A 26,490-nucleotide genomic window follows, 5' to 3' on the forward strand; every position below is an offset into this window, starting at 1 on the left:
GCCCCGAGGCTTTCGCGGCCCTCACGGAGCCGGAGGGTCTGATTTGAAGCGAGGAGGCGGGAATTATATGCCGGGGGATGGTGGCGTTCTTGAGAGTCCCCGAGGGGTTGGTTAGGGGTGTTTCTGGAAGATGTGGGAAGCGGCGACCTCCGGGGTGGCACGGAGGGTCGTTCCGAGGGAGGCCTCTGGAAAGGGACGGTGGGCGAGCCTTGAGGGATGAGGAGGACTCAAACTCCGGGCCGCGGCCGCCCGGAGGGAGTGGTGGTGGGCGCTTAGGGGTAGGAGGGCGCAGGGGAAGGGTGAAGTGGGAGCGTAGTTCATTCATTCTTAGGTAGTGGGAACCCGTTCTCTGCTGGACGCTGAGGGGACTGGCGAACCGAACAGGGGCGAGCTTGCCTACCTGTGGCTCCTAAAGGGTGGACCAGTATGAAAGGAGGAGGGTTTGGGGGAGTTTGGGAGCAAGTTATTTCAAGTGAGACTCTAGAGAGTCCTGGAGAGTCTAGGGGCTGGAGCTACTCAAGAGGTTCCTTATGCCTAGATACGGGGGTGTGTCTAGAGAGAGGACTGCACACTGGGGTTGGGCATACCTGGATAATGAATAGATATCGGAGGGGATGAGGACTTTGAAAGAGGTGATTGATTTGATCAAATATATATCTTAAGTATGTTATTTATTTATTCATGAGAGACCGAGGCAGTGACATAGGCAGAGGGAGAAGCAGGCTCCCTGCGGGGAGCCCGATGTGGGACTCGATCCCAGGACCCCGGGATCACGACCTGAGCCAAAGGCAGACGCTCAGCCACTGAGCCACCAGGCACCTGGATTTGATCAAACATTTATTGAGCACCTGCCACAAGCACTGTTTGAGGCACAGAGCATATATTAATGAACTAGAAGGACTCCTTGCCCGCATGTAGTGTACATTCTGGTGAGGGAAACAAAAAACATAATGTATTAAGTAATGCAAGTTCCAGAGAGAGAAATATAGCAAGGTAAGAGGATCAATAAAGGATACTGAGGTGGGAGTGCTATTTTGATAGGGAGGCCAGGGAAGGCCTCTGAAGAGGTAACATTGAGCCTCAGATCTGTATAAAGGAAGAGAGTCATGTGGAAGAATCTTGCTAGCAGAGACAAAACAGTGTAAATAAAATCCTGGAGTCCAGGGCATGCTTGCCAAATGAGAGAAAGAAGGTGATTGGACCAAATGAGGAGTAGCTTTTTTATTCCAAGTATTCTGGGAAACTCACTGGAGTGTTTTGAGCTTAGGGAATAACACAACCAGATTTGCATTTCAGAAGGTTCACTCTTGGCTGTGGGGAGAATAGGTTGAAGTGGACAGAAGTGAAGATGAGGATTCTGGTTAGGAGATCTGTAATAATCCCCTTGGGACCTAAGTAGGGGTAGCTTGAAACTCTAGAGAAGGGGACAAATGTACTGAATATATTTTCAAGGTGAGGAGGAGGCAGGATTTGTTGAAGGATACAGTGCGGGGTATGAGAGGCAGAACTCAAGGATGATTTTATTTTATTTATTTTAAATATTTTATTTATTTGTTCATAGAGACACACAGAGAGAGAGAGAGAGAGAGAGAGAGAGAGAGAGGCAGAGACACAGGCAGAGGGAGAAGCAGGCTCCATGCAGGGAGCCCGGCGTGGGACTCGATCCCAGGTCTCCAGGATCACGCCCTGGGCTGCAGGCGGCACTAAACCGCTGCGCCACCGGCGCTGCCCTCAAGGATGATTTTAAAGTTTTGGTTTGAGCAGCTGGAGAGATAGAATTTCTATTTATTGACTGAGATGGTGGGGTGAGTGAGGAATCAAGAGTTCCCTTTTGGACTTAGGTTTTAGGTGTTTATTTACATCTAAAAAACATACGAGTGGTTGAGTTGAGGGATGAGGTTTGGTTGGGGGAGTTATGTGATGTGAATCTAGAGTACAGAAGGAATTGATTTTTTTTTTTTTTTTTTTAGAGATTTTATTTATCTCTTCATGAGAGAGAGAGAGAGAGAGAGAGAGACAGAGACACAGGTAGAGGGAGAAGCAGGCTCCATGCAGGGAGCCCGAAGTGGGACTCGATCCCAGGACGAGATCATGACCTGAGACAAAGGCAGACGCTCAACCACTGAGCCATCCAGGCATCCCAGAATTAATTTAAGGGTTAAAGTGGCAGGCAGGCCAAGAGAATTTAGTTTGAAAGGTGGAAGTTTCTAGAATTTTTTGGTGAGAAAGTGTATGTGGTAAGGTGGGGTGAATCTGAGTTTTCAGTCTCCTTTCAGGTATGTAGGGTTTTAGGAGTTTGAGGGAGGGGGCATTGTGTGAGGCAAGCATTGAGGCAAGCATTGGTCTGAGGATTGAAGAAGGCATCTGAAGTGGAAAATTGGGAACTAAATGGTGAAAATAGGTCTGAGGACATAGGTGGAGCTGATTGATTTTAGGGACTGCTATTTGAAGGATTGAGTGTTAAAAGGTCCTAAAGGGTTGGGAAAGGGACCCTAAGTGGGGGAGCTCGAAGTTTTGTTTGTGGTAGGGCAAAGCTGGTGAAGGTTAAGCTGGAATGTAGTGTGAGAACTGTCAAAGGGGTAGTAATGATTCCTACTGGAATGTAGTGTGAGAACTGTCAAAGGGGTAGTAAAGAATGGATGGGGACTGCTGAGGAGGAAATGATGTAAGAGACCAAAGTCAGGGTATGGAATTCTTGGAAGAGATGAGTTATTCTCAGGCAGTGGAGAGCCACTGAACTTGGTAGAGAACCTGAAAAGGATTGAGGGTCCTGGGAGGTAAGGAAGGGGTTATATATATACACCTTTATAATTTGAATCTCTGTTTGTAGACAGTCTTGCAGAATTTGTTATAGTACCTTCATGTCCATTTTTCAACTGAGTCTCATAGCAGCTCTCTGAAGTAGGAAGGACAGTGATTTCCCCTGTACAGGCAGGAAGGAGGCTCCGCAAAGCAAATTGACTTGGCTCTAAGGAAACTCCAAGTGGAATAGGGTAATTCTGGAGCCTCGGGTTCTTTTGTGGAATGGAAAATGGCCTAGGAATTGGCAGGCTGCATTCTGGCAGAATTTTACTGCTACTTCTATGTGATGTTGGACCAAGGTTATCTGAGAACTGGAAAGGAGAGTAATAATAAAAAGTGCCTTAAAAAAAAAAGTGCCTTCAAGGGAACTCACATCATCTAGAAGTTAAAAACTGGGCTATATCTTTCATGTGGTGTTTTAAATTGTTTGAAATTAGTTGCCAGCATTAAAGAATTTAGAGAACTTGGGACACCTGGGTGCCTCAGTGGTTGAGCATCTGCCTTTGGCCCAGGGCATGATCCTGGAGACCCAGGATCCGGTCCCGCATTGGGCTCCCTGCATGGAGCCTGCTTCTCCCTCCTCCTGTGTCTCTGCCCCCCCCCCCTTTCTCTCTCATGAATAAATAAATAAAATCTTTCATAATAAAGAATAGAAAGGTCAGACATTCCACATTGGTTGACGCTGCCTCCGACATGGCACATGGGTTCCTAGTGGTCGTCTCCTCTATCAGTTCAGCTTCATTTGTTGATATAATTGTCTGGACCCTGTCAGCATGTGACTTTGCATTCCTTGCTATGGTACGTAGCCCATTTTATGGATGAGGTTCAAGGCATAGAGCAGATTCCCAAGGTCACACACCAAATAAATAGAAATAGAGGAGTTGATTCTAAGTCATTCCCTTCAGGTTCACCACCCCCCACCAAAGCTCATTTTGTGTGAGGCTTATTCTTACAGTCAAATTAACATAAAAGAGGGTGTTAGAAGCTAGCTTCTTGGGCAGCCCTGGTGGTGTAGCGGTTTAGCGCTGCCTGCAGCCCAGGGTGTGATCCTGGAGACTCGGGAATCGATTCCCGCGTCAGGCTCCCTGCATGGAGTCAGCTTCTCCCTCTGCCTGTATCTCTGACTCTTTCTCTTTGTGTCTCTCTTGAATAAATAAATAAAATCTTAAAAAGAAAAAAAAGCTAGCTGCTTTGTTAGTTTTCAGAATGTATGCTTCAGTTTTTGCATTTCCTTGTACAACATAGGCCTGTCTGATTTTTCTTGCACTCAACAGTAGTTTATTCCATATCTAAATGTGAGGAAGGGAGAGAGGTGACTGGAAAGATGAAGTAGATGATGAGTTCCATGAGGACAAGTATTTTTTATTTTATTTTATTTATTTATTTATGAGAGACACAGAGAGAGGCAGAGACACAGGCAGAGGGAGAAGCAGGCTCCATGCAGGGAGCCTGATGGACTCGATCCTGGGTCTCCAAGATCACGCCCTGGGCCGAAGGCGGCACTAAACCGCTGAGCCACCAGGGCTGCCCTAAGACAAGTATTTTATAAATGTCTGATAATTAAAGGAGTTTGATTGGTCTTATTAAAATTTCTAGTGCTTGCAAGTATGTAGACGTTCAGATGTATTTGTTGAATGAAATGACTGTACGTTGCAAAGACCTGGGAGATCAAGAAACCTAGGTTCAATTACCAATTCTACTAACCAGCTCTCTCTTTTTTTTTTTTTTTTTTTTAAGATTTTCTTTATTTATTCATGAGAGAGACACAGAGAAAGAGAGAGGCAGAGACACAGGCAGAGGGAGAAGCAGGCTCCACGCAGGGAACCCAATGTGGGACTCGATCCCCGGTCTCCAGGATCAGGCCCTCGGCTGAAGGCGGCGCTAAACCGCTGAGCCACCAGGGCTGCCCCTAACCAGCTCTTTTGACTTTAGGTCAGTCACATGATTTGTTGACCTTCAGTTCCACATCTGCAAAAAGGAGGGGCAAGTGTTACTACCTTTCTAAGGACTCAACTCTGAGATTTTGAGTTTACAAAAAAGGAACTTCAGAAACTTCCCTGTTTTTATTTTTTATTATTTTATTATTTTTTATTTTTTAAGATTTTTACTTATTTATTCTTGAGAGACACAGAGAGAAGAGAGGCAGACACACAAGCAGAGGGAGAAGCAGGCTTCATGCAGGGAGCCTGATGAGGGACTCAATCCCAGGTCTCCAGGATCAGGCCCTGGGCTGAAGGCGGTGCTAAACTGCTGAGCCACCTGGGCTGCCTTTCCCTGTTTTTAGAGACTCATTATCTAACATTGCTATTATTCATAAGAAATTCATTTGGTTCCATAGATACACATTTGCCATAATAGTGGCTGAGTATGTACTGTGTCATAGGTGCCAATCCTGATGGTCTCATATAAGGACCAATTTATTGTATTTTTTTTTTAAGATTTTTAAATTTATTCATGAGAAACACACACACACACACACACACACACAGAGGCAGAGACAGAGACACAGGCAGAGGGAGAAGCAGGCTCCATGCAGGGAACCCGACATGGGACTCAATCCCAGGTCTCCAGGATCATGCCCTGGGCTGAAGGCAGTTCTAAACTGCTGAGCCACCTGGGCTGCCCAGGACCAATTTATTGTAGTGTTGATAGTGGTTGATAGTTGGATTTGAATCTCAGCTGCAGAAATTCTTATTTAACCTTGGATACATTTCTTCTCTGTGCTTTAGTTTTCTCATTTGTCAAATGGAGATAATAGAATCTATATTACAAGATTGTTCAAAATTACTATTATTTTTAAAGATTTTATTTGTTTATTCATGAGAGGTGCAGAGAGAGAAGCAGGCTCCATGCAGGGAGTCCCATATGGGACTCGATAGTAGGTCTCCAGGATCAAGCACCCGGCTGAAGGCAGGTGCCAGACCGCTCAGCCACCCAGGCGTCCCAGATTGTTGAGAATTAAATGAGATAATGCACGGAGCCTGGCTCGCTCAGTCAGATGAGGATGTCACACTTGGTCTTGGGGTCGTGAGTTCAAGCCCCATTTTGGGTGGGGCTTAAATGAATAAAAACTTTAAAAAATAAATGAGATAATGCATGAATACTGCCTATGCTCAGAATACGTAGGTAAACTATAGCTACAGTTATTTGACAAGTATAAATCATGAGTAACGAGAAGCTACATAGGAGATTGAGATAAATAAAGCAAATGTAAAGTAAAAGTAGGGACACCTGTGTGGCTTAGCCATTTGAGCGACTGCCTTCAGCTCAGGGCTCCATCCTGGGAGTTATGGGATCAGGATCCCAGGATCGAGTCCCACATCAGGCTTCCTGCAGAGAGTCTCCCTCTGCTTTTGTCTCTGTCTCTCTCTCTGTGTCTCTCATGAATAAATAAATAAAATCTTAAAAAAAAAAAAAAAGTAAAAGTTAGTAGGATGAGTAGAGACTCTTTTTAAAACCTTTTCTTCTGGGGCACCCCGGGTGGCTCAGCAGTCCCAGGGCCTGATCCTGGAGACCCTGGATCGAGTCCGACTTCAGGCTTGCTAGGGCATGGAGCCTGCTTCTCCCTCTGCCTGTGTCTGCCTCTCTCCTCTCTCTCTGTCTCTCATGAATAAAATAAATAAAATCTTATTTTTTTTAAAAAAAAAGACCTTTTCTTCTGCTGTCATACTAGTCCAAGCCTTCATTTTCTCTTACCTTAACTGTGACACACTTCCTCCTCCAAGAATCTCCTCCCCACCTCCTACCAGCTTTCTGTTGCGCTTAGAATAAAATTCAGCCCTTACAGTGCCTCTAAGAGCCTTTATGATGTGACCCTTCTGTCTGTGACCCACCTCCTACTATTCTTCCCTTTGTTCACTGTTCTTCAGCCACTCTGTCCTTCCAGTCCCTGAAATGCCAAGCACTCCTCTGCTTCAGGGCTTTTGTATTTGCTGTTTCTGGACTTGTTCTTCTCCCAAATATCTGTATTTTCTTTCTCTTTTCTTTTCTTTTCTTTTCTTTTCTTTTCTTTTCTTTTCTTTCTTTTCTTTTTTTTCTTTCTTTTCTTTTCTTTTCTTTTCTTTTTTTTCTTTCTTTTCTTTTCTTTTTTTCTCTTTCTTTTCTTTCTTTCTTAAGGTTTTATTTATTTGTTCATGAGAGACACAGGAGGAGAGGCAGAGACACAGGTACAGGGAGGAGAGAACCAGGCTCCATGCAAGGAGCTCAATGCGGGACTCGATCCCGGGAATCATGCCTTGAGCAAAAGGCAGACAGACGCCCAACTGCTGAGCCACCCAGGCGTCCCTCTTTTCTTTCTTTCTTTCTTTCTTTCTTTCTTTCTTTCTTTCTTTCTTTCTTTCTTTCTTTCTCTTTCTTTTCTTTTTCTTGTGTTCCTCTTTCATTTCGTATTTTTATTTTTTTTATTTTTTATTTTTTTTTTTAAATTTTTTTATTTATTTATGATAGTTACAGAGAGAGAGAGAGGCACAGACACAGGCAGAGGGAGAAGCAGGCTCCATGCACCAGGAGCCTGACGTGGGATTCGATCCCGGGTCTCCAGGATCGTGCCCTGGGCGAAAGGCAGGCGCCAAACCGCTGCGCCACCCAGGGATCCCTCATTTCGTATTTTTAAAAAATTTTTTTCCTCTTTCATTTCATTTTGGTTTTTGTTCAGCACCTTATCAGAAAGGTCTAGATGTCCAGTCTGAGTAAAATAGCATCCTCCATCATTCTTGATCTATATCCTGCTTGACTTTTATCACTTGTTTTTTTTAAAGTAGGTTTTACACCCAATGTGGATCTTAAACTCAGTGCTCTGACATTGAGTCGCTCTACTGAGTAAGTCAGCCAGGTGTCCCTGATTTTCATCACTTTTTGACATATCCTATCTCTTCCATAAAATAAAAGCTCCAGGAGGGCAAGGATTATGTCTGTCTTGTTCACTCCTATATGTATATTTTAGAGGGGTGCTTGGCATAGTAGATGCTCAATAAATATTTGTTGAATGAATCGTTCTTTGCAGGATGGATTACAGCCTGTTTCTTAGATTTGAGGCCATCATGTTTCCGTGCATTTAATGAAAACCAAAATTACTTCACTGTTATTTTGACTTGTTTTGGTTTTCAGTGATTTGGTGAAGCTTCCACTACTCTCTTATCTGCTTAACAGTGTCTGCTTTCTAGGCTGCGGGCCTCCCGGGTGCTGCTTGTTGGCATGAAAGGACTTGGGGCTGAAATTGCCAAGAATCTCATTCTGGCAGGAGTGAAAGGACTGACCATGTTGGATCCTGAACAGGTAAGATATTTGGCCACCTTATCACTCTTCCTTCATGGTCTCCCCTCTTTAGTATAAACACTTAGAGATTTTGTGAATTCCTATGTGCCCCCTGCAGGCCTCTGAAAGGAGGGCTGGTATTAGTGGAGCTGTGGCCTTTGGCCTTCATGGCATTGGCATGTCCTACATGGCGACTTTGGTGAGACTCCTTGCTCTTCCTGGAGCTTGCCTGTCTGTAGTTGATCTCTCCCTTGGAGGATCTCTCCCTTGGAGGATGACAGTGAGGAGCAGAAGGGTGGTTTTTCACTTTGTACCTCTAAACCACCTGCATGACTAAAATTGCAGAATTGCCTTGGGACTTTGTTAAGGTATAGCTAGCCTTCACCCTTATCACCCGTGATTCTGCTTTAGAATGTCTGATGTGAGGCTCAAGAATATACACATTTGAAAAGTATTTCAGAGCTTCATGTAGACAGTTCACAGTTTGGAAAACAGTGGATCAGAAAGAATGGATGCAGACTGCTTAGCATGGTGCTTGCACACAATGAACATCTGATAATAATTACATGACTTACCATTTAGTTGATAATAATCATTGCCAGCTCCTATGTAGCATTCTCTAACCAGTTTCTCCAAGGTGAAAATAACTTCTTTCTCTACATTCTCATGCTTCAACATTTTTTTTTCATAGAAAATTTCAAATACATACAAAAGTAGAATGACATTTGACACCCCATCTATGTGGCTTCTACAGAGACCAGTCTTTTTTTGGTCTGTATTTTTTGGGACAGTATTATTTTTTTAAGGTTTTATTTATTTATTCATGAGAGACAAAGACTGAAGGCAGAAACATAGGGAGAGGGAGAAAAGCAGGCTCCTCGCAGGGAGCCCAATGTGGGACTTGATCCCAGAACTCGGGGATCACCGCCCTGAGCTGAAGGCAGACGCTCAACTGCTGAGCCACCCAGGCATCCCTAGGACAGTATTTTAAAGCAAATTCTAGAAATCTTATTTTTTTTTTTATTTTTTATTTATTTATGATAGTCACGGGGGGGGGGGGGGGCGCAGAGACATAGGCAGAGGGAGAAGCAGGCTCCATCACCGGGAGCCTGACATGGGACTCGATCCCAGGTCTCCAGGATTGCGCCCCGGGCCAAAGGCAGGCGCTAAACCGCTGCGCCACCCAGGGATCCCTAGAAATCGTATTTTTTTAAGGTAAAATAATTTAAAGATTGTGTTATCACATGATACTATTTGTGTCTTTATTTTTTGTTTTTAAAGATTTTACTTATCCATTTGAGAGAGCAAGCGCATGTGCTCACACATGAATGAACATGAGCAGGGGGACGGGCAGAGGAAGAAGCAGACTCTACAATGAACAGGGAGCCCTATGTGGGTTTTTTTTTTTTTTTTTTTTTTAAAGATTTAATTTATTTATTCATGAGAGACAGAGAGGCAGAGACACAGACAGAGGGAGAAGCAGGCTCCATGCAGGGAGCCTGATGCAGGACTCGATCCCAGGTCCCCAGGATCATGCCCTGGGCCGAAGGCGGCACTAAACCGCTAAGCCACCGGGGCTGCCCGTTTTTTTTTTTTTTTTTTTTTTCCTATGTGGGTCTTGATCCCAGGACCTAGGATCATGACCCAAGCTGAAGCAAACACCTAACCAACTGAGCCACCCAGGCACCCCTGTGTCTTTCCTTGTAGGCTTTGAACATGCTAAGTAACTAGTACACAGGTACACACAGGTATAAGCTTTGTGGAAGACAGTAAATGTTAATGAAAATTTTTAAAGCTCATCTTCTTTGGGTTTCAGGAAAAAAGTAATATAAGGATTTTTAAAACATTCTTCTGCAATGGAAAGAAATATGGGTTAGTTTACTTAATATCACAGTCACAAATTGATTTTTTTTTTTTTTTTTAAGATTTTATTTATTTATGCATGAGAGACATAGAGAGAGAGGCAGAGACACAGGCAGAGGGAGAAGCAGGCTCCACTCCATGCAGGGAGCCTGACATGGGACTCGATCCTGGGTCTCCAGGATCGCACCCTGGGCTGAAGGCGGCGCTAAACCGCTGAGCCACCAGGGCTGCCCACAAATTGATTTTTGACTTGAATTCAAAACCTAAGGAAAGAAAATTCCTGCAAGCAAGCTGCCAGATAATTAACTGGCTGAGCACTTTCAGTTTTTGACATCTCCCCAACCACAGTGCCCCCTAGAGGCATTTGGAGGGAGAATTTGTTTGTACTGTAGAGGTTAGAGCAGAGAGTTAGGGAAGGGTGGTTCCTCAATGTCAAGGCTCTCAGTGTGGGAAAATGAAACCAGGTGGGGATGATGACTTCTTCATCTGGTTGGGAGAGTCTGAGAATGGGAAACAATGATAGAATACTGAGGCGTGTGTGATGGGGGTTCTGTCCTTGCATCAGGACAGTGATGGGTGCCACCCAGTTGTGGAGTGCACAGGCAGACTGTTATTCCTTCCCTCTTCACTTTGAGGACTTACAGTATCTTACCTACTTTCCACTGCAAAGCCTAACTCCTCTAAGTGGTTCTCAATCTCCTCTGTCCTTTGAATATTTGAGAGAGTTGTTAAAAAGTTCTCCAGGTGAGTCTAAAAGTCAGAGAGAGGGGCACCTGGGTGGCTCAGTGGTTTGAGCATCTGCCTTCGGCTCAGGTCGTGATCCTGGAGTCCTGGAAATGAGTCCCACATTGGGTTCCCTGCAGGGAGCCTGCTTCTCCCTCTGCCTATGTCTCTGCCTCTCTATGTCTCTCATGAATAAGTAAAAAAAATCTTTAAAAAATAGAGTAAAAGTCAAGGAGGGTTGAGAACCACTGGCTTCATGTAACCTGGGCCCAGTCACCTTACTCAGCCTGACTCCCACCTCATAAATTCATGGACACTCTTTGGTTGGTCTACCTTTCACAGTTTGCTTGTCCTTTCTTTCCCTGACTAGGAACATCGTAGGGAGACTGTGCCACTTAGTGCAAAAGCTCTGGAATTTTGCATACTTGGACTCAAATCCTACCTCTTCAAGCTGGGCAAGAGACTTAACCTCTCAGGGATTCAGTTTTCTCATCTTTTTTAATTTTTTCCCTTATTATTTTTTAGTAACCTCTACACCCAGTGTGGGACTCAAACTCAAAATGCTGGGATTGAGTTGCATGCTCTACCAATTGAATACAGCCAGCCAGGCAACCAACCCTCTTTGTTCATCTATAAATCAAGGATGTTAATTCTTGCTCTTCAGAGTGTTCTGTTTTGTTTACATCAAATATCCTAGAGTACTTGCTGGCTGCCCCATCTAGATAACTCGTGATACAAAGATGCACAAGATTTGGTTCCCATTCTCAAGGTTTTTTCAGAAACCAGAGCAGGCTACCTAACTCACGTTGTGGTAGGGGGACACGAAAGGCTTCCTGGAGCTGTGATCTTGGCTGAGACTTAAAGAAAAAGTAGAGATTTCTCAAGTTGAGGGGTTGTATTTTAGACAGGAAACTTAGCAGTGTCATAGAACAACATGGTAGAAATAGAATATAGCAAGCAGTGCTATTTGGTGTTTTTAGAATGGGAAGCCCAGAGTGGTGGGGGGTGGAAGCAGGTTGTAGGTAAGGTCAAAATCATGAAGCCCTGCTAGTTAGCCTTACTGTAAGCTTGTACTCAATCTTCTAGGTGGTCAGAATTCATTAGAGTTTCAAATCTGGGGTGGGTTACCTGGTCCATTTCAGGCTTTCTGTAGCTCACTAGTTACTGTATATGATTGCCCAAGATACAGAGTAGAAGACCACTTAGATGGCTGCTTTAATAGTTTAGATGAGAGATGAAAAGGGTCTAAGTAATAGCACTGGTGGTAGAAGAGGCAAGAAGCACACAGAGATGAAAAATACTAAATGGTAGAATCAGTAGTATTATATACAGGAGCATAGGGAAAGCAAGGAATCACTGTAGCAGCAGATAGTTCCTGGACACTGTTCTAAGAGTTGTAGTTGCGTTTCATTTAGTCTTCACAACAACTCTGAGATGTAAGGATTGTCATCCCTATCTTACAGATAAGAAAACTGAGGAAAGGGATCCCTGGGTGGCGCAGCGGTTTGGCGCCTGCCTTTGGCCCAGGGCGCGATCCTGGAGACTCGGGATCGAATCCCACATCAGGCTCCCGGTACATGGAGCCTGCTTCTCCCTCTGCCTATGTCTCTGCCTCTCTCTCTCTCACTGTGTGCCTATCATAAATAAATAAAAAAAATTAAAAAAAAAAAAAAAAGAAAAAAAAAAGAAAACTGAGGAAAGGGAATTGACTTGCTGGCCCATCCAAGGTCGCAGTAGTTAGTATGACCAGGACCCAGGGAATCTGCCTCTTGGTAAAAGCCCATGAGCTTAGCCACCTCAACAGGTGGCTGCTATCAAGGAAATAACAAGGATATAGACTGAGGTTTCTCACTCCGGTGATTGGATGGGTGGTTGGTAGGCTCATCAATAGATTAAAAAAAAAAAAAAAGTCGAATATGAAGACCCAGGAGAAAATAATCTGGTGGGCAGTTTAATATAAGACTCTGATAGATCAGGGCAGCCCTGGTGGCACAGCGGTTTAGCACCACCTGCAGCGTGGGGTGTGATCCTGGGGACCCTGGATTGAGTCCCACATCAGGCTCCCTGCATGGAGCCTGCTTCTCCCTCTGCCTGTGCCTCTGCCCTCTCTGTTTCTATGAACAAATAAATAAAATCTTTGAAAACAAAAACAAAACAAAACAAAAAGTAAAAAAATCTTAAAAAAAAAAGACTCCGATAGATCAGGAAGCAATCTGTACAAATAGGAACAATTTGAGAAGTACCAGCAGAAACTAAAAGTAGTGAGTTTATGGGGCTATGCAGAGCAAAAAGAGAAGTGATTCTGAGAATCCTGGGGATACCACACCCAAGAGTCCACGTAGAGACTGGGTGTTCAGTGAGGGAAGAGCAGAGCAGCACTAATAGAGTGATTAGTAAGTATACTGTTTTTATTAACTTCCTCACTTTGCTTGTGATTCCTATATACTTGGTCAAGGTCGCACAGTTAAGTAAGTGGTTGAGCCAGGATTTGAATCAAAGATTTGAATCCAACCTAAATTATTCCAGAGTCTTACTCTTAAGCAGTATGAAGTATAGTCTCAGTATGTAATGAGATCCCTGAAGAAGCAGGACAGGATGGGTCAAGGATACTATTAGAGGGCTGGCCTTGAATAGGAGGAAGACAGGCTAATTTTCTTGGAGGAAAGGTAGTAAGGGAAAGAATGTGCTGTGGGTAGTTGCCTGGAGGAGAGGAGGGAGATTACTTGTGTTGAACTCAGTCTTGGTGAAGGTACAAGGTCATACTGAAGATTAATGGTTAAATTAGATGTTTGATGTGTGAAGAAGTGCTCTATGAACAGAATGGAATCTGTAAGCCTACTGGCAGCTGTCAGATGATTTTATTCTGTCTTAGAGGCTTTCCTCTGCTGACATCCAGCCTTGTATTTAGGTGAAATCCTCTCTTTGCTCCAATCCCACTCATCTCTCCTTTGTGAATTTTAATTGAATTTAAGAGTTCATTTCGGGCATTTTTTTTTTTTTTATTTTTTTTTATTTTTTTTATTTTTTTTTTTTAATTTTTTTTTTTTTTTTTTTTTTTTTTATTTATTTATGATAGTCACACAGAGAGAGAGAGAGAGAGAGGCAGAGACACAGGCAGAAGGAGAAGCAGGCTCCATGCACCAGGAGCCTGACGTGGGATTCGATCCCGGGTCTCCAAGATCGCGCCCTGGGCCAAAGGCAGGCGCCAAACCGCTGCGCCACCCAGGGATCCCCATTTTTTTTTTTTTAAATGATAGAGCCATTTTGGAAGATAGTTAGGCTGGGTTTTTTTTTAAATTTTTATTTATTTATTATAGTCACAGAGAGAGAGAGAGGCAGAGACAAAGGCAGAGGGAGAGAAGCAGGCTCCATGCACCGGGAGCCCGACGTGGGATTCGATCCCGGGTCTCCAGGATCGCACCCTGGGCCAAAGGCAGGCGCCAAACCGCTACGCCACCCAGGGATCCCGATTTCGGGCATTTTTTTAAGATTTTATTTATTTATTCATGAGAAACACAGGAGAGAGAGAGAGAGAGAGAGGCAGAGACCTAGGCAGAGGATGAAGCAGGTGCCATGCAAGGAGCCTGATTTGGGACTCGATCCGGGATCCCAGGATCACACCCTGAGCCAAAGGCAGGTGTCCCAATTTCAGGTGTCCCCCCCCCCCCCTTTTTTTTTTAAGATTTTATTTATTTATTTGAGACACAGAGAGAGAGGCACAGACATAGGCAGAGGGAGAAACAGGCTCCATGCAGGGAGCCCGATGTGGGACTCAATCCCAGGTCTCTGGGATCATACCCTGGGCTGAAGGTGGTGCTAAACCACTAAGCCACCGGGGCTGCCCTTCGCTTATCTTTAATTTTTTTTTTTTTAAGTAATCTCTATACACCCAACATGGGACTTAAACTCACAACCCCAAGATCCCAAGATCAAGGGGATCCCTGGGTGGCGCAGCGGTTTAGCACCTGCCTTTGGCCCAGGTCGCGATCCTGGAGACCTGGGATCGAATCCCACATCGGGTTCCCGGTGCATGAAGCCTGCTTCTCCCTCTGCCTATGTCTTTGCCTCTCTCTCTCTCTCTCTCTCTCTCTCTCTCTGACATAAAAAACAAACAAAACAACCCCAAGATCAAGAGCCATACACTCTAGACTGAGCCAGCCAGGTGTCCTTCACTGGTCTGATTTTAAACCAGTTGTAGGTAGGGACTATACCTTTAAACTACTATTGTTTGTCTTCAGATGCTTAAAATTGGGAACATAGTAGATACTTGGTAAATTTTTACTACTGATAATTATGTTATTGGCAGTTAGAAATTTATTAGAAGAAGAAAGCGTGGACTTTTCTGTTTGTTTATTTATTTATTTAAGATTTTATTTATTCATGAGAGATGCAGAGAGAGAACCAGGCTCCATGCAGGGAGCCTGATGTGGGACTGGATCCTGGGACTCGAGAATCACGCCCTGGGCCAAAGGCAGGCTCTAAATGGCTGAGCCACCCAGGCTGCCTGACTTTTCTGTTTAGAGTGAAGTTTCTTTGTAAACACAAGGGGGTGCTCTTTAACTATCAATGCAAAGTTAAAAAAGTTAAATATCTGTAAAGCCTCTGAAGGAATGAGTCTAGGGAGTCTGCATTAGGCAAATTCCCGCAGGAATGGTAATACAATTAGATGGTAGATATTTTAGTTGTTCTTTAAAATCAGAAGGTTTGTTGTGTTCAAGAATTTGTTTTCTCCCCAAAATTCAAGTATTAAAAAAAAATGTTACTCCTAGGTATCTCCAGAAGACCCCGGAGCTCAGTTCTTGGTCCGTACTGGATCTGTTGGCCGTAACAGGGCTGAAGCCTCTCTGGAGCGAGCCCAGAATCTCAACCCCATGGTGGATGTGAAGGTGGACATTGAGAATATAGAAAAGAAGCCAGAATCATTTTTCACTCAGTTTGATGCTGTAAGTTTCATTGAATGTAAAATCTTTAGGCTCAGTACACTGCCTTCATAGTTTCAAGTCTGACATTGCCTTAGCATATATGCCTTACTAGCACATTGCCTTGCCATGTTGAATGTGTTGGTAGTAGATCCAGTCTGTTGGATCTGCTGTAGCTGTTTATGGCTTGCTGTCTGCTGGTTTCTTCTTTGGGCATATGTTCCCTTAGACCAGGTTTCATCATTGGTGTTTTGTATTCCTTCCAGAATCTTTCCACATAGCTTCGATAAATTTTACTGCAAATGTTTTCTCCAGAAAACAAGTTGGTGGTTAATTTCTGTAGCAGAGCCTTTTTTTTTTTTTTTTTTTTTTTGTTAGAAATATCAAACTACAGCTTGTGTTTTGTCTTAAAAAAGAGCACACCTGATCTTGGTCTATGTCTGTCTCTTTCACACAGCCACTTTGACCATGTTGCCATGGATAACTAGACAAATTCATGTAGTCATAAGCCAAATGAGGCATATCCAACCTCATTTGATTTCACTGCCAGATCTATGCAGAGGTGAAAGGATAAGTTAAATTCTGTTTCAGCATCTGTGACCTTTTCAGACATGGTTCCCTGTACCCAGGAAAAGCTAAACAAATGTTGGATAACCATGAAATAGTCGCAGATGATCTACTTGTTTTTTAAATGAAAGGCCCATTACACGAGAGGTTAGAATTTGGGTTGGGTAGTTTGTTTTTCCACACTGTTATATTTCATATGTGCATCTGTTCAAATGTGTGCTTGGAATGATGGATCATCTGTGCATTTTGTCTTTTTTTTAATTTAATTCATTCTATTTTGTAACTCCCAAGTATTGGAACATTTTCTGTTTGGACATAAGTCTTCTTTTCATTTCTTTATCCATAGTAACCACATTTGGTTAATTCTAGGTGTCCCTTGCATTTCTAGCACTTACAGAGAGGGTTTGTTAGAATTGAAGCACTAGGCCAGTTGGTTGTATAAAGTATCCACATGGGGCGAGGATATATGCCTCATGGGCCATGTGTGTGACTGGGCCTTGTAGGTTTCACCCTCGCTCTTGACTCTGCAGGGTTCCATTTGGTCAGTTGATTGCATGTTCAGCTGTGGCTGTCTTGCCTTTTAGATTAGATTTTTTTTTTTTTTCCTTGGGTAGCTGCATCCTTTGAGTGATACCAGAGACACTTATTTTTCTGGGTTGTTTCGGTATTCAGGCTGCCAGACAGCAGCAAAGAGGTTCTGTCAAATGAAAATAGCTTTTTGCGATGACTTCTCCAACTTTCTATGTTCAAAAGAAAACATGTGCAATTTATTTTTATTTATTTTTTAAAAAGATTTTATTTATTTATTCATGAGAGACAGAGAGAGAGGGAGAGAGACACAGAGACACAGGCAGAGGGAGAAGCAGGCCCCATGCAGCAAGCCCGAAGTGGGACTGGATCCTGGGACTCCAGGATCATGCCCCAGGCCAAAGGCAGGTGCTAAACCGCTGAGCCACACAGGGATCCCCCAACATGTGCAATTTAGAAGTTGTCTTCGTGACCCTTATCACAAATGTTCTCCTAAAAAGATGGTGTTTTTGGACACCTATAAAAATAAAAAAAAGATGGTGTTTTATGCAGTAAATCTTAACTATTTCCAGTATCTCAACTTTTTGGAACACAATTTAGAGGCCTCAGAGCAACATTGATAATTCCATTGAGTGAATCACCGGTTCGTTGTCTACGTCTGACTGGAAGGTCATTTGACGTGTAACCTTTTCTTTTGTCCTTAAATTCAGATAAAGTTTCACGTTGAAAACTGTGGAAAACTGGAAAAATAATCTCAACAAGACTTATCGTCTTTATCTTAACATATTAATCAAAAGAAGGGGGAAAAATGCCCTTATAATTAAAAGTGACCCTTGGGTCACTTAAAACTGGTTTTGCTTCTCATGATAGCTTTTTCAGATTGTAATAGCTTAAATAATTTAGAAATAATTTACAGTAAATTATTACTTCTTCTTTTTCATGAAAGCTATGATATATGGCTTGTATATATTCATAGAATAGGGGAAAGAAATTCATGAAATGGCTTTTACTTTCTAGCTAAACCTGTTTTGGTTTGATTGCAGAAAGTGGAGGTCTTGCAATTTACATTTCTAGTGAAACCTGCAACTTTTCTTTTGTCTTCTAACCATAGGATCCAAAGAACCTGTTATACCAGTTCAAAACTGGCTTTAGACATGCCCAGAGAGAGACTGTTCATTAAGATTTATTTAGACATCAGGGCAGTGATTCACAGTTTGCAAAACCTAAACCCAGCTAATTCTTTCTTTCTGCAGGTTTGTCTCACTTGCTGCTCCAGGGATGTCATAGTCAAAGTTGACCAGATCTGTCACAAAAATAGCATCAAGTTTTTTACAGGAGATGTTTTTGGCTACCATGGATACACATTTGCCAATCTTGGAGAGCATGAATTCGTAGAGTAAGTTTTGGGAGAGAAGGGGAGAATGTAACATTTCCAGAAAAAAAGTAGTTTTATTCACCAGTCGGAAACAGCCTAAGGAAAGTATACTTAGAACATTTGGAAACTGGTTCATTAACAGTTTACTGTTTGGGGAGCCTGGGTAGCTCAATTGGTTAAGCATCTGCCTTTGGCTTATTTGGTCATGATCCTGGGATCCTGGAATCGAGCCCCCTGTTGTCGGGCTCCCTGCTCAAGTGGGGAACCCATTTCTTCCTCTCCCTCTGCCCTTCTCCCCCACTCATAGGTTCTCTCTCTCCCTCTGCTCTCTTTCTTAAATAAATAAATCTTAAAAAAAAAAACAAAACCCTCACAAAAACCAGCTTCCTGATTATAAAAGTTGTGTGTTCAGAATTATAGATGTGCCCCTGTCTTCCAAAATAATGGTCTGATCTAAAGAATAAAGAAAGTGAAGAGTTCTTAAGGCAATCAAATATACCAGGTGGGTGTTTCATCAATCAGCCTGGACTTTAGGGCATGAAACCACATATAGGAGGAGGATTCTATATAGGAGAGGCTTGCTTGGATTGTAAACATGTGTTCCTCAGTTTTGGCCTCTGTTTTCAGGTTGATAATAAAATGAGTATGAAACAGTTAGATGGGTAACTCTGGAGGCACAGTCATCCAAAGTCTGTCTTGGAAAAGCTCCAAAGTCCAGAGATTGCTCTGGTGTAACAAATAGACCGTATCCTCTCACTTTGAATATCAAGGCTACAGACTGTGGTGATTCTCACATGATGGGACCTGCAGTGTTTTGAACTTGTAGCTTCTAGATGAAACATGGCAGATGATACCAGTATTGTAAAGCTATGTGCATTGGGTTTTGGCGGTTATTTCTGACTACCTCAGTTGCTAATAAGATGAAAGACCCGTGTGGTAGGTGAAGCTTCCTACCAACAGTAATTACTTTCTTTTGTTTGGCTTCTTAGATCACTGAAATTTTTCTAGTTTTCACATTTCTTCTTTGTAAAATTGAGATGGGAGAAAGACAGACACGTTCAAGATCTCTTAAAATTTTGGCCTTTTATGGCTTTCAGAAACACTAGTTTTGTGGGCACACTATAAGTGGATAGAGAAGTCAATACTACAGAGAAGCAGGCCAGACTATTTTAATGTGATTTTCCTATGGCAGAGGGGAGAAATTAAATTTGGCTCTTTATTTCATGATTCAGGTGAAATTTATAAAACTTGTTGAGCACCTTTTTTTTTTTTTTTTTTTTTTGCTTGTTGAGCACTTACTTTACACTAGGCAGTGTGTGCTAAACGATTCATTATTTCTTAAGATAATTCTGTCGGGGGCGCTTCAGTGGCTTAGTGCTTAAGCGTCTGCCTTTGGCCCGGGGTGTGATCCCGTGATCTGGGATCCAGTCCCACGTCGGGCTCCCTGCTTGGAGTCTGCTTCTCCCTCTGCCTGTCTGCCTGTCTCTCTGCCTCTCTCTCTGTCTCATGAATACAGTCTTTGGAAAAAAAAAAAAAAGGTAACCATTTGCTACCCAGATCTGCCTGACTATAAAGCTTTTGCCTTTTTTTTTAAAAGATTTATTTATTTTTGAAAAAGAGAGAGTGAAAAGAAAAAAAGAAAAAGAAAGAGTGCACACTGAGTGGGGAGGAGCAAAGGGAGAGGGAGAGAATCTCAGACTCCCTGCTGAGCATGGCCCTCAACTCAGGATTTGATCCCACAACCCTGAAATTAGAACCTGAGATTAGGACCTGAGCCAAAACCAAGAGTCAAACACTTAACCCACTGAACCATCCAAGCATCCCACGATTTTGCTTTTCTCTCTTTTTTTTTAAATTTTTATTTATTTATGATAGTCACACAGAGAGAGAGAGAGAGAGAGAGAGAGAGAGAGAGAGAGAGGCAGAGACATAGGCAGAGGGAGAAGCAGGCAAGCAGGTTCCATGCACTGGGAACCTGATATGGGATTTGATCCCGGGTCTCCAGGATCGCGCCCTGGGCCAAAGGCAGGAGCTAAACCGCTGTGCCACCCAGGGATCCCCCCAAGATTTTGCTTTTAACCACCATCCTATTCTGTGAGCTGGTGATGCTCTTTTTTTTTTTTTTTTTTTAAGATTTTATTTATTTATTTATGAGAGAGACACAGAGGCAGAGACATAGGCAGAGGGAGAAGCAGGCTCCATGCAGGGAGCCCATGTGGGTCTTGATCCTGGGATCAGGGTCACGCCCTTAGCCAAAGGCAGAGGCCTGACCCCTGAGCCATCCCAGCAGGTGATGCTCTTTTTGTTTTAATGGCATGATTCTGAGAGTAATGTTCCAATTCCCTTCCCTTTTCACCCTTTAGGGAGAAAACCAAAGTTGCCAAAGTTAGCCAAGGAGTAGAAGATGGACCTGATACCAAGAGAGCAAAACTTGATTCATCTGAAACAACTATGGTCAAAAAGGTATGTGTACTATGGGGAGGTCAGAGATCAGAAACCTTGGAGCCTTTTCAGGGACAGGCAGTCACAATTGCAGGCAGAGAAAGCAAGCATGTATTTTTGAAGGGAAGGGTCTAGACAAGTTTGGCCAGTGCTTGTCCCACATAAGGAGGGTGGCCTCTGCTTAGTGCCAGCCAGCTGTTGCCGTGAAGGAATACGGACCCAGTGATGCCACGTGTGAATTTTAACAATCAGAAATAAAGATTTTTTTCCCCTAAAGGTTTTATTCCTCTATTCATGAGAGAGAGAGAGAGAGAGAGAGAGGCAGAGACACAAGCTGAGGGAGAAGCAGGCTCTGCAAGGAGCCCAACGTGGGATTCGATCCCGGGTCTCCAGGATCACACCCTGGGCTGAAGGCGGCGCTAAACCTCTGAGCCGGAGTGTATGAAAAAAAAAAGAAAAAAAAAAAAAAAAGAAAAAAAAAATAAACCTCTGAGCCACCCAGGGATCCCCAGAAATACAGATTTTTTTTATAGGCTCTGTCCTAAACTTTTTTTTTTTTTTTTTTTTTTTAATGATAGGCACACAGTGAGAGAGAGAGAGAGGCAGAGACACAGGCAGAGGGAGAAGCAGGCTCCTTGCACCGGGAGCCTGACGTGGGATTCGATCCCGGGTCTCCAGGATCACGCCCTGGGCCAAAGGCAGGCGCTAAACCGCTGCGCCACCCAGGGAATCCCTGTCCTAAACTTTTTAATACCTACTCCCTTTGGTTTGAATGCTGTTCTTTTCACTCCATGGAGGCTAAAGAGAACATGCCTGCAGGACTTACTTACTTGTGTGTGCCTATCGGGGCCTTTAGTATCTGGACTAGCATCAGAACCACTTCTTTAGAGCAAAGACCATCCCTCTTACAATAAAGACAGTTTTTTGGATTGGCAATTTAGAGAGGTCCTGCCTAAGTGGGCAGGAAGACAGTTTAAGCCTGAATTGCTTATGCTTTGCTTCTTTAAAATGAAGTGTTCGGGCAGCCCCGGTGGCCCAGTGGTTTAGCACCACCTTCAGCCCAGGGTGTGATCTTGGAGACCCAGGATCGAGTCCCACAGCGGGCTCCCTGCATGGAGCCTGCTTCTCCCTCTGCCTGTGTCTCTACCACACACTCTCTCTCTCTCTCTCTCTCTCTCTCTCTTTCTCTCTCTCTATCTCTCTGTGTCTCTCATGAATAAATAAATAAAAATCTTAAAAAGAAAATAAAATGAAGTGTTCGGGGATGTCTTTCCATCAGTTAACCTTTAAGAAGAAAGGGCTCAATGATGAGAAATGTTATTATCCAGCATGTATTTTTTTTAACATAGTTTATGTTATGGGCTTTGGCTCTACTGGAATGGCGCAGTGATTTAAAATCATTTTACAGAGAAGAAGAGGGGCAAGGACTTGGAAGGAGATGATCTCTGCAGCTAGTGTTGGAATCTGAGAAGGGAGTCATGCGATGGGGGAGACAAGATGAAGGGCCAGAATTGGTTTTATCCCACTGAGGAAAGACATGACTGAACCCATATTTACTCTTTGCTTTGTAGATTTAAATGTTAAGAAAGAAAAACAGCTGGTCAGAGCTTCGAGCTAAAATTGCTCTAAAGGGGGGATTCTAAGAGTGCAGAAACCACAAGAGAGACTGCAGAAACCACAAAAGTGGAACTCGTTGAGTTTCCAGCAAGGCTGTGCCGGAGATTGTCGTTTTCTTGCTCTTGATGTTTGTATTGGAAGAGTTTGATTGCTGTGAGTGTGATATAGAGGAATTATTAAGCCCTAATTTTAGTGTCTATTCACAGGACCATAATTACCCCGAGTGAACATTGGTGTTTTGGCCAAAACTTGGGTCCTTTTCTTTCTCCCTTCTTTTCTTTCTTTTAGAGGCCCAGTCAAGCTTTATCTGAATAGCTCCCTGAGTTTGGTGGGGGGAGATAAATTGTTAACTAACACAGGAGTACAAAAGCAGCTTTGTGGGTGCTGTCAATGTATAAATCACCCCCTCTTACAAGTGTGACACTTGGCCTTGGTGTGAATGGTTTTATGGCTTAAGGGCCTTCTCTGATAGAGGCAGGTCTTTCACATTCAAATGGGGAGAGCGCCTAGCTTTGTCAGCCCTTCACAGCTGGACATGTCCGGGAGTCCATACTGATGGTGCCCACAGGGGCGGATCTGGAAACCGCTCTGGGGAGCCACTTTCTCTAGTTATGAGGAGAATGTGGGCAGCCCTGGCAGGCACCCGGTGGCCTTCGCGTACCATTCCTTGGCTCTTTGAGCAGCCTCTTCCTCCAGGGGCCCAATTTGAAGGTATCAAAATATTCCCCAGCTGCCATTGTTAGTCAGCTGTTTCACTTGGACAATTCAGGCTTGGATTCCAACCCCAGAGCCCTTAAGGTTGTGAGGCATTCGGTGCATTCCTGAATGACAATCCCTGGGATTCCAGACCTTGTCTTTGTGTGGCCTCCGCCAGAGCGCTGTGGAAGGCCAGGCTTTGAGCTGAGTTGGGGCTCTGGCTTTGCCACCTTAGACTATAACAAGCATCATCCATTTTGGCAGAGACTGCTCCATGATTTCGAAGTTTTTCTTCCAACCCAAAAGTTCCTTGATTGAGATTATGCCCTTTCGCCTGAATTGTACAGAATAAATAGTTGGGTTATGCTCAAAGTGCAGGATGGGGGTGGTGAGGCAACCACTTCCTGTTTCCTGCGAAAGGTTTTTGGTTAGGGTTCCCTCCCCCCCTCCTTTTCCTTAGGTTCAACCAAATGTTGTATAGCCACTTTTGCTTCAAGGTACACATTGTGCTCCTAAATTAGAAACATTAAAAAACAAAGAGGAAAAATAGAGCTTGTGGTTTTCACACCACTTAGGAGGATACTGGGCCTTTCTAGCACGTGTCATCATGATAAATAGAAGAGTGGGAAAATGTGTAGCCTAGAGGTAGGTGCTCGGTAGTTGGCTTCCTGCGGGCCCAGGAAAAGTTGAGACCGATTTCATCAGAATTGGGTCTTGGGCATAATCCTGATAGAGATATCAGCACAAAGTAGATAGAGGAGAGGGCAGTCATTTCGTGATGAAGAAGTGTCTAGAAAGGTTTTCTAGATGAAGAGTTGTTAGAGTTGGTGCACGAAGGAGAGTTTGCCAAGCACTGAAGCCAGGACTAGCATTTAGTCACAGGAAATGGGATCACCTGAAAGCACAGACATAGGAACAGAACGATTTTGGCTTCCCTCACCCCAAAATGGCCAGCTCTTTCTGTATCTGTGAATTTCAAAATGCCTATTGTGTGCAAGGCATTCTGTTGGGTGCAAGGAAGTGCATCTAGTCCTGTTGTCTCCATTTACAGCTGCCACCAAAGCTAAGGGAAGTTCTTTGACTTGCCTGAGATCACGCAGCTCTGTGAGAGGGAGGGAGTGGAGGAGAGAGGACATATATGGTGGCAAGGGCACAGCTTGCCTTGCCACCTAAAAGGTGAATCCCCTTGGAGTTTCTAGGATAATTTGAAATTTTATGGGGATGATGGAATCAAATATGTGAAAATTTGGAGCTTTCTGGAAAAGCCTTTAGGGTAAAAGGCCAACTTCATACTCTCATACCTGCTGCTCATGTTTCTTTATTGTGAGGGGCGGCCAGACAGGAGTAGATGCCTGGTGGTGGTTACTCTCCATCATAGCTCTTTAAAAATTAAACATAATATAAGATTCGTTTGTGACATGCTAAGAAATACAGATTTAATTTTACTTCTGTTTCTGAAATAGTAAGGGACTAATTTGGGCACTGTTAATACCCTTGTCATGAATCAGTTGTGAAATTCCACAGTTGAGTAGTGATTCATTATTTCGATCCCTGTTTCTGAGCAGTTTATGGACAACTCATCTCTCACCCCCATCCTGAAGGGAACATTCCAGGGACTGCCTGGTTTCATTCTTCCTCTTTGGGGTGGCACCTTGGTTTGTGGTGCTGAGCGAAGCTTGTCAGGGTTTCTCCCATTAGAGTCCAGGCTCTGTAAGGACTGGGTGCTCTTGTCCGCTGCTGTGTTCCTGGTGTGTTCCCTGGCAGTTTGAGCCAGGAAGCGTCTGTTCAATGTGTTGTGGCTTCTCCTGCAATATAATAGGACACATTTGGAGGTCATTGTCATTTTAAAAAAGAAGTACTGAAAGTGTTTTCTTTGTGATCAACCAAATGGATTAACTTCATACCACAGGGCAGCCCAGGTGGCTCAGTGGTTTAGCGCTGCTTTCAGCCCAGGGCGTGACCCTGGAGACCTGGGATCGAGTCCCACGTCGGGCTCCCTGCATGGAGCCTGTTTCTCTCTCTGCTTGTGTGTCTGCCTCTCTCTCTCTCTGTCTCTCATGAATTAAAAAAAAAAAACAAAAAACTTCATACCACATTAGCTGTCATGGTTTAGTTATTTGAGCTGGGCTGAGAGAACAAAATTCCAAAGAGGACAAGGGACTCGGCCAGGAATATTTAGAAGTAAGTTATTGGGTTGCCTAGACCAGGACCTTTAGGCCAGAGGTGTTCAAAACCCTGCTAATTGTCAGAATCCCTTGATTTGGGGGGCAGGCGGCAGGAGATGCAGGGTGAATGTTGCAGAGTTGAGTGTTGGCAGCAAGAATTCCAGGTAGGACAGGTGTGAGTGGGGAGCGGGTTGCAGGGGGGTTTGGCGCTCTATGAGCGAGGGAAGGGGGTGTCTTCCAGCATCACACACAATACAATGTGTTTTTTATTGTGATATTTGTTACCCCCCAAAATAATGTGACATTAATACAAATTACAGAACATAACAACAAAACACTGTCCAACTTAAAGACCTAAATATTTCCAGTTCTGTTGTACCAATCTGTGTGTTTCTTCTCTATCTTCTCCCCAGGTCAGGTACATTTGCATGGATTTTATTTTATTTTATTTTATTTTATTTTATTTTATTTTATTTTATTTTATTTTATTTTATTTTATTTTATTTTATTTTATTTTATTTTATTATTTTATTTTATTTTATTTTATATTTTATTTTAGGGATCCCTGGGTGGCGCAGCGGTTTGGCGCCTGCCTTTGGCCCAGGGTGCGATCCTGGAGACCCGGGATCGAATCCCACATCGGGCTCCCGGTGCATGGAGCCTGCTTCTCCCTCCGCCTGTGTCTCTGCCTCTCTCTCTCTCTGTGAATATCATAAATAAAAATTAAAAAATTAAAAAATATATATATTTTATTTTATATTTTATTTTATATTTTATATTTTATTTTATTTTATTTTAATTTTAAGATTTTATGTATTTATTCATGAGAAACAGAGAAAGGCAGAGGCACAGGCAGAGGGAGAAGCAGGCTCCATGCAGGGAGCGATGTAAGTCCCGGCATTCCAGGATCACGCCCTGGGCCTAAGGCGGTGCTAAACTGCTGAGGCACCCTGGCTGCCCTGCATGGATTTTAAAAAGAACCCGGGAGCTGGGGCCCCTAGGTAGCTCAGTGGGTTGAGCCTCCGACTCTTGATTTCCGTTCAGGTCACGATTTCAGTGTTGTGGGATTGAGCCTTGCATTGGAGTTTGCTTGTCCCTCTCCCTCTGCTCCTCCATGTAGTTGTACACTGTCCTTTTCTCAGTATTTATCTCTCTCTAAAAATAAATAACAGGTACCCAGAAGGGGCGGTTTAGATCTGCTTGACATGGTGTTTTACCACATGTCTGTGAGTCTAAACAATAGAATGTGATGAAGGCGTAAATTAAGAATGATAGAGGTAACTACCATGGACCCACCACCTAATTTAAAGCGTAAAATTTTACCAGCATGGTCAAGGTCCTCTATCCCTCCCCAACATGAGTAATCGCTGTCCTCAATTGTGATTCTCATTCCCACCCACTTCTTCTTACTACATATACATTTCCAAGCGATTTAGAATTGTTTATGCTTTTTAACTGCTTAAAAATCAGGTTTAATATTATATGCATGCTGCCACCTGCTTTTTAAAAGCAGCATTATATTTATGAGGCCATCTGTGTT

At 43.4% G+C, this 26,490-nt stretch overlaps 1 protein-coding gene across 3 annotated transcripts in view; it reads left to right on the forward strand.

The window, feature by feature from the left end:
• SAE1 (SUMO1 activating enzyme subunit 1) overlaps nt 1-26,490 on the forward strand; it is a 78,604-nt gene that overhangs the window by 255 nt on the left and 51,859 nt on the right. For 2 of the 3 annotated variants that reach the window (XM_026014241.2, XM_072755555.1), the window contains exons 2-5: nt 7,965-8,076; nt 15,411-15,584; nt 17,909-18,051; nt 20,394-20,493. In XM_026014241.2, coding sequence (XP_025870026.2) covers nt 7,965-8,076; nt 15,411-15,584; nt 17,909-18,051; nt 20,394-20,493 — 529 coding nt within the window. Of the gene's footprint in view, nt 1-7,950; nt 8,077-15,410; nt 15,585-17,908; nt 18,052-20,393; nt 20,494-26,490 lie in introns of all 3 variants that reach the window. The other variant, XM_072755558.1, reaches the window with a different exon arrangement.

Source organism: Vulpes vulpes, chromosome 1 (genome assembly GCF_048418805.1).
Source record: "Vulpes vulpes isolate BD-2025 chromosome 1, VulVul3, whole genome shotgun sequence".
Taxonomy (NCBI): Eukaryota; Metazoa; Chordata; class Mammalia; order Carnivora; family Canidae; genus Vulpes; species Vulpes vulpes.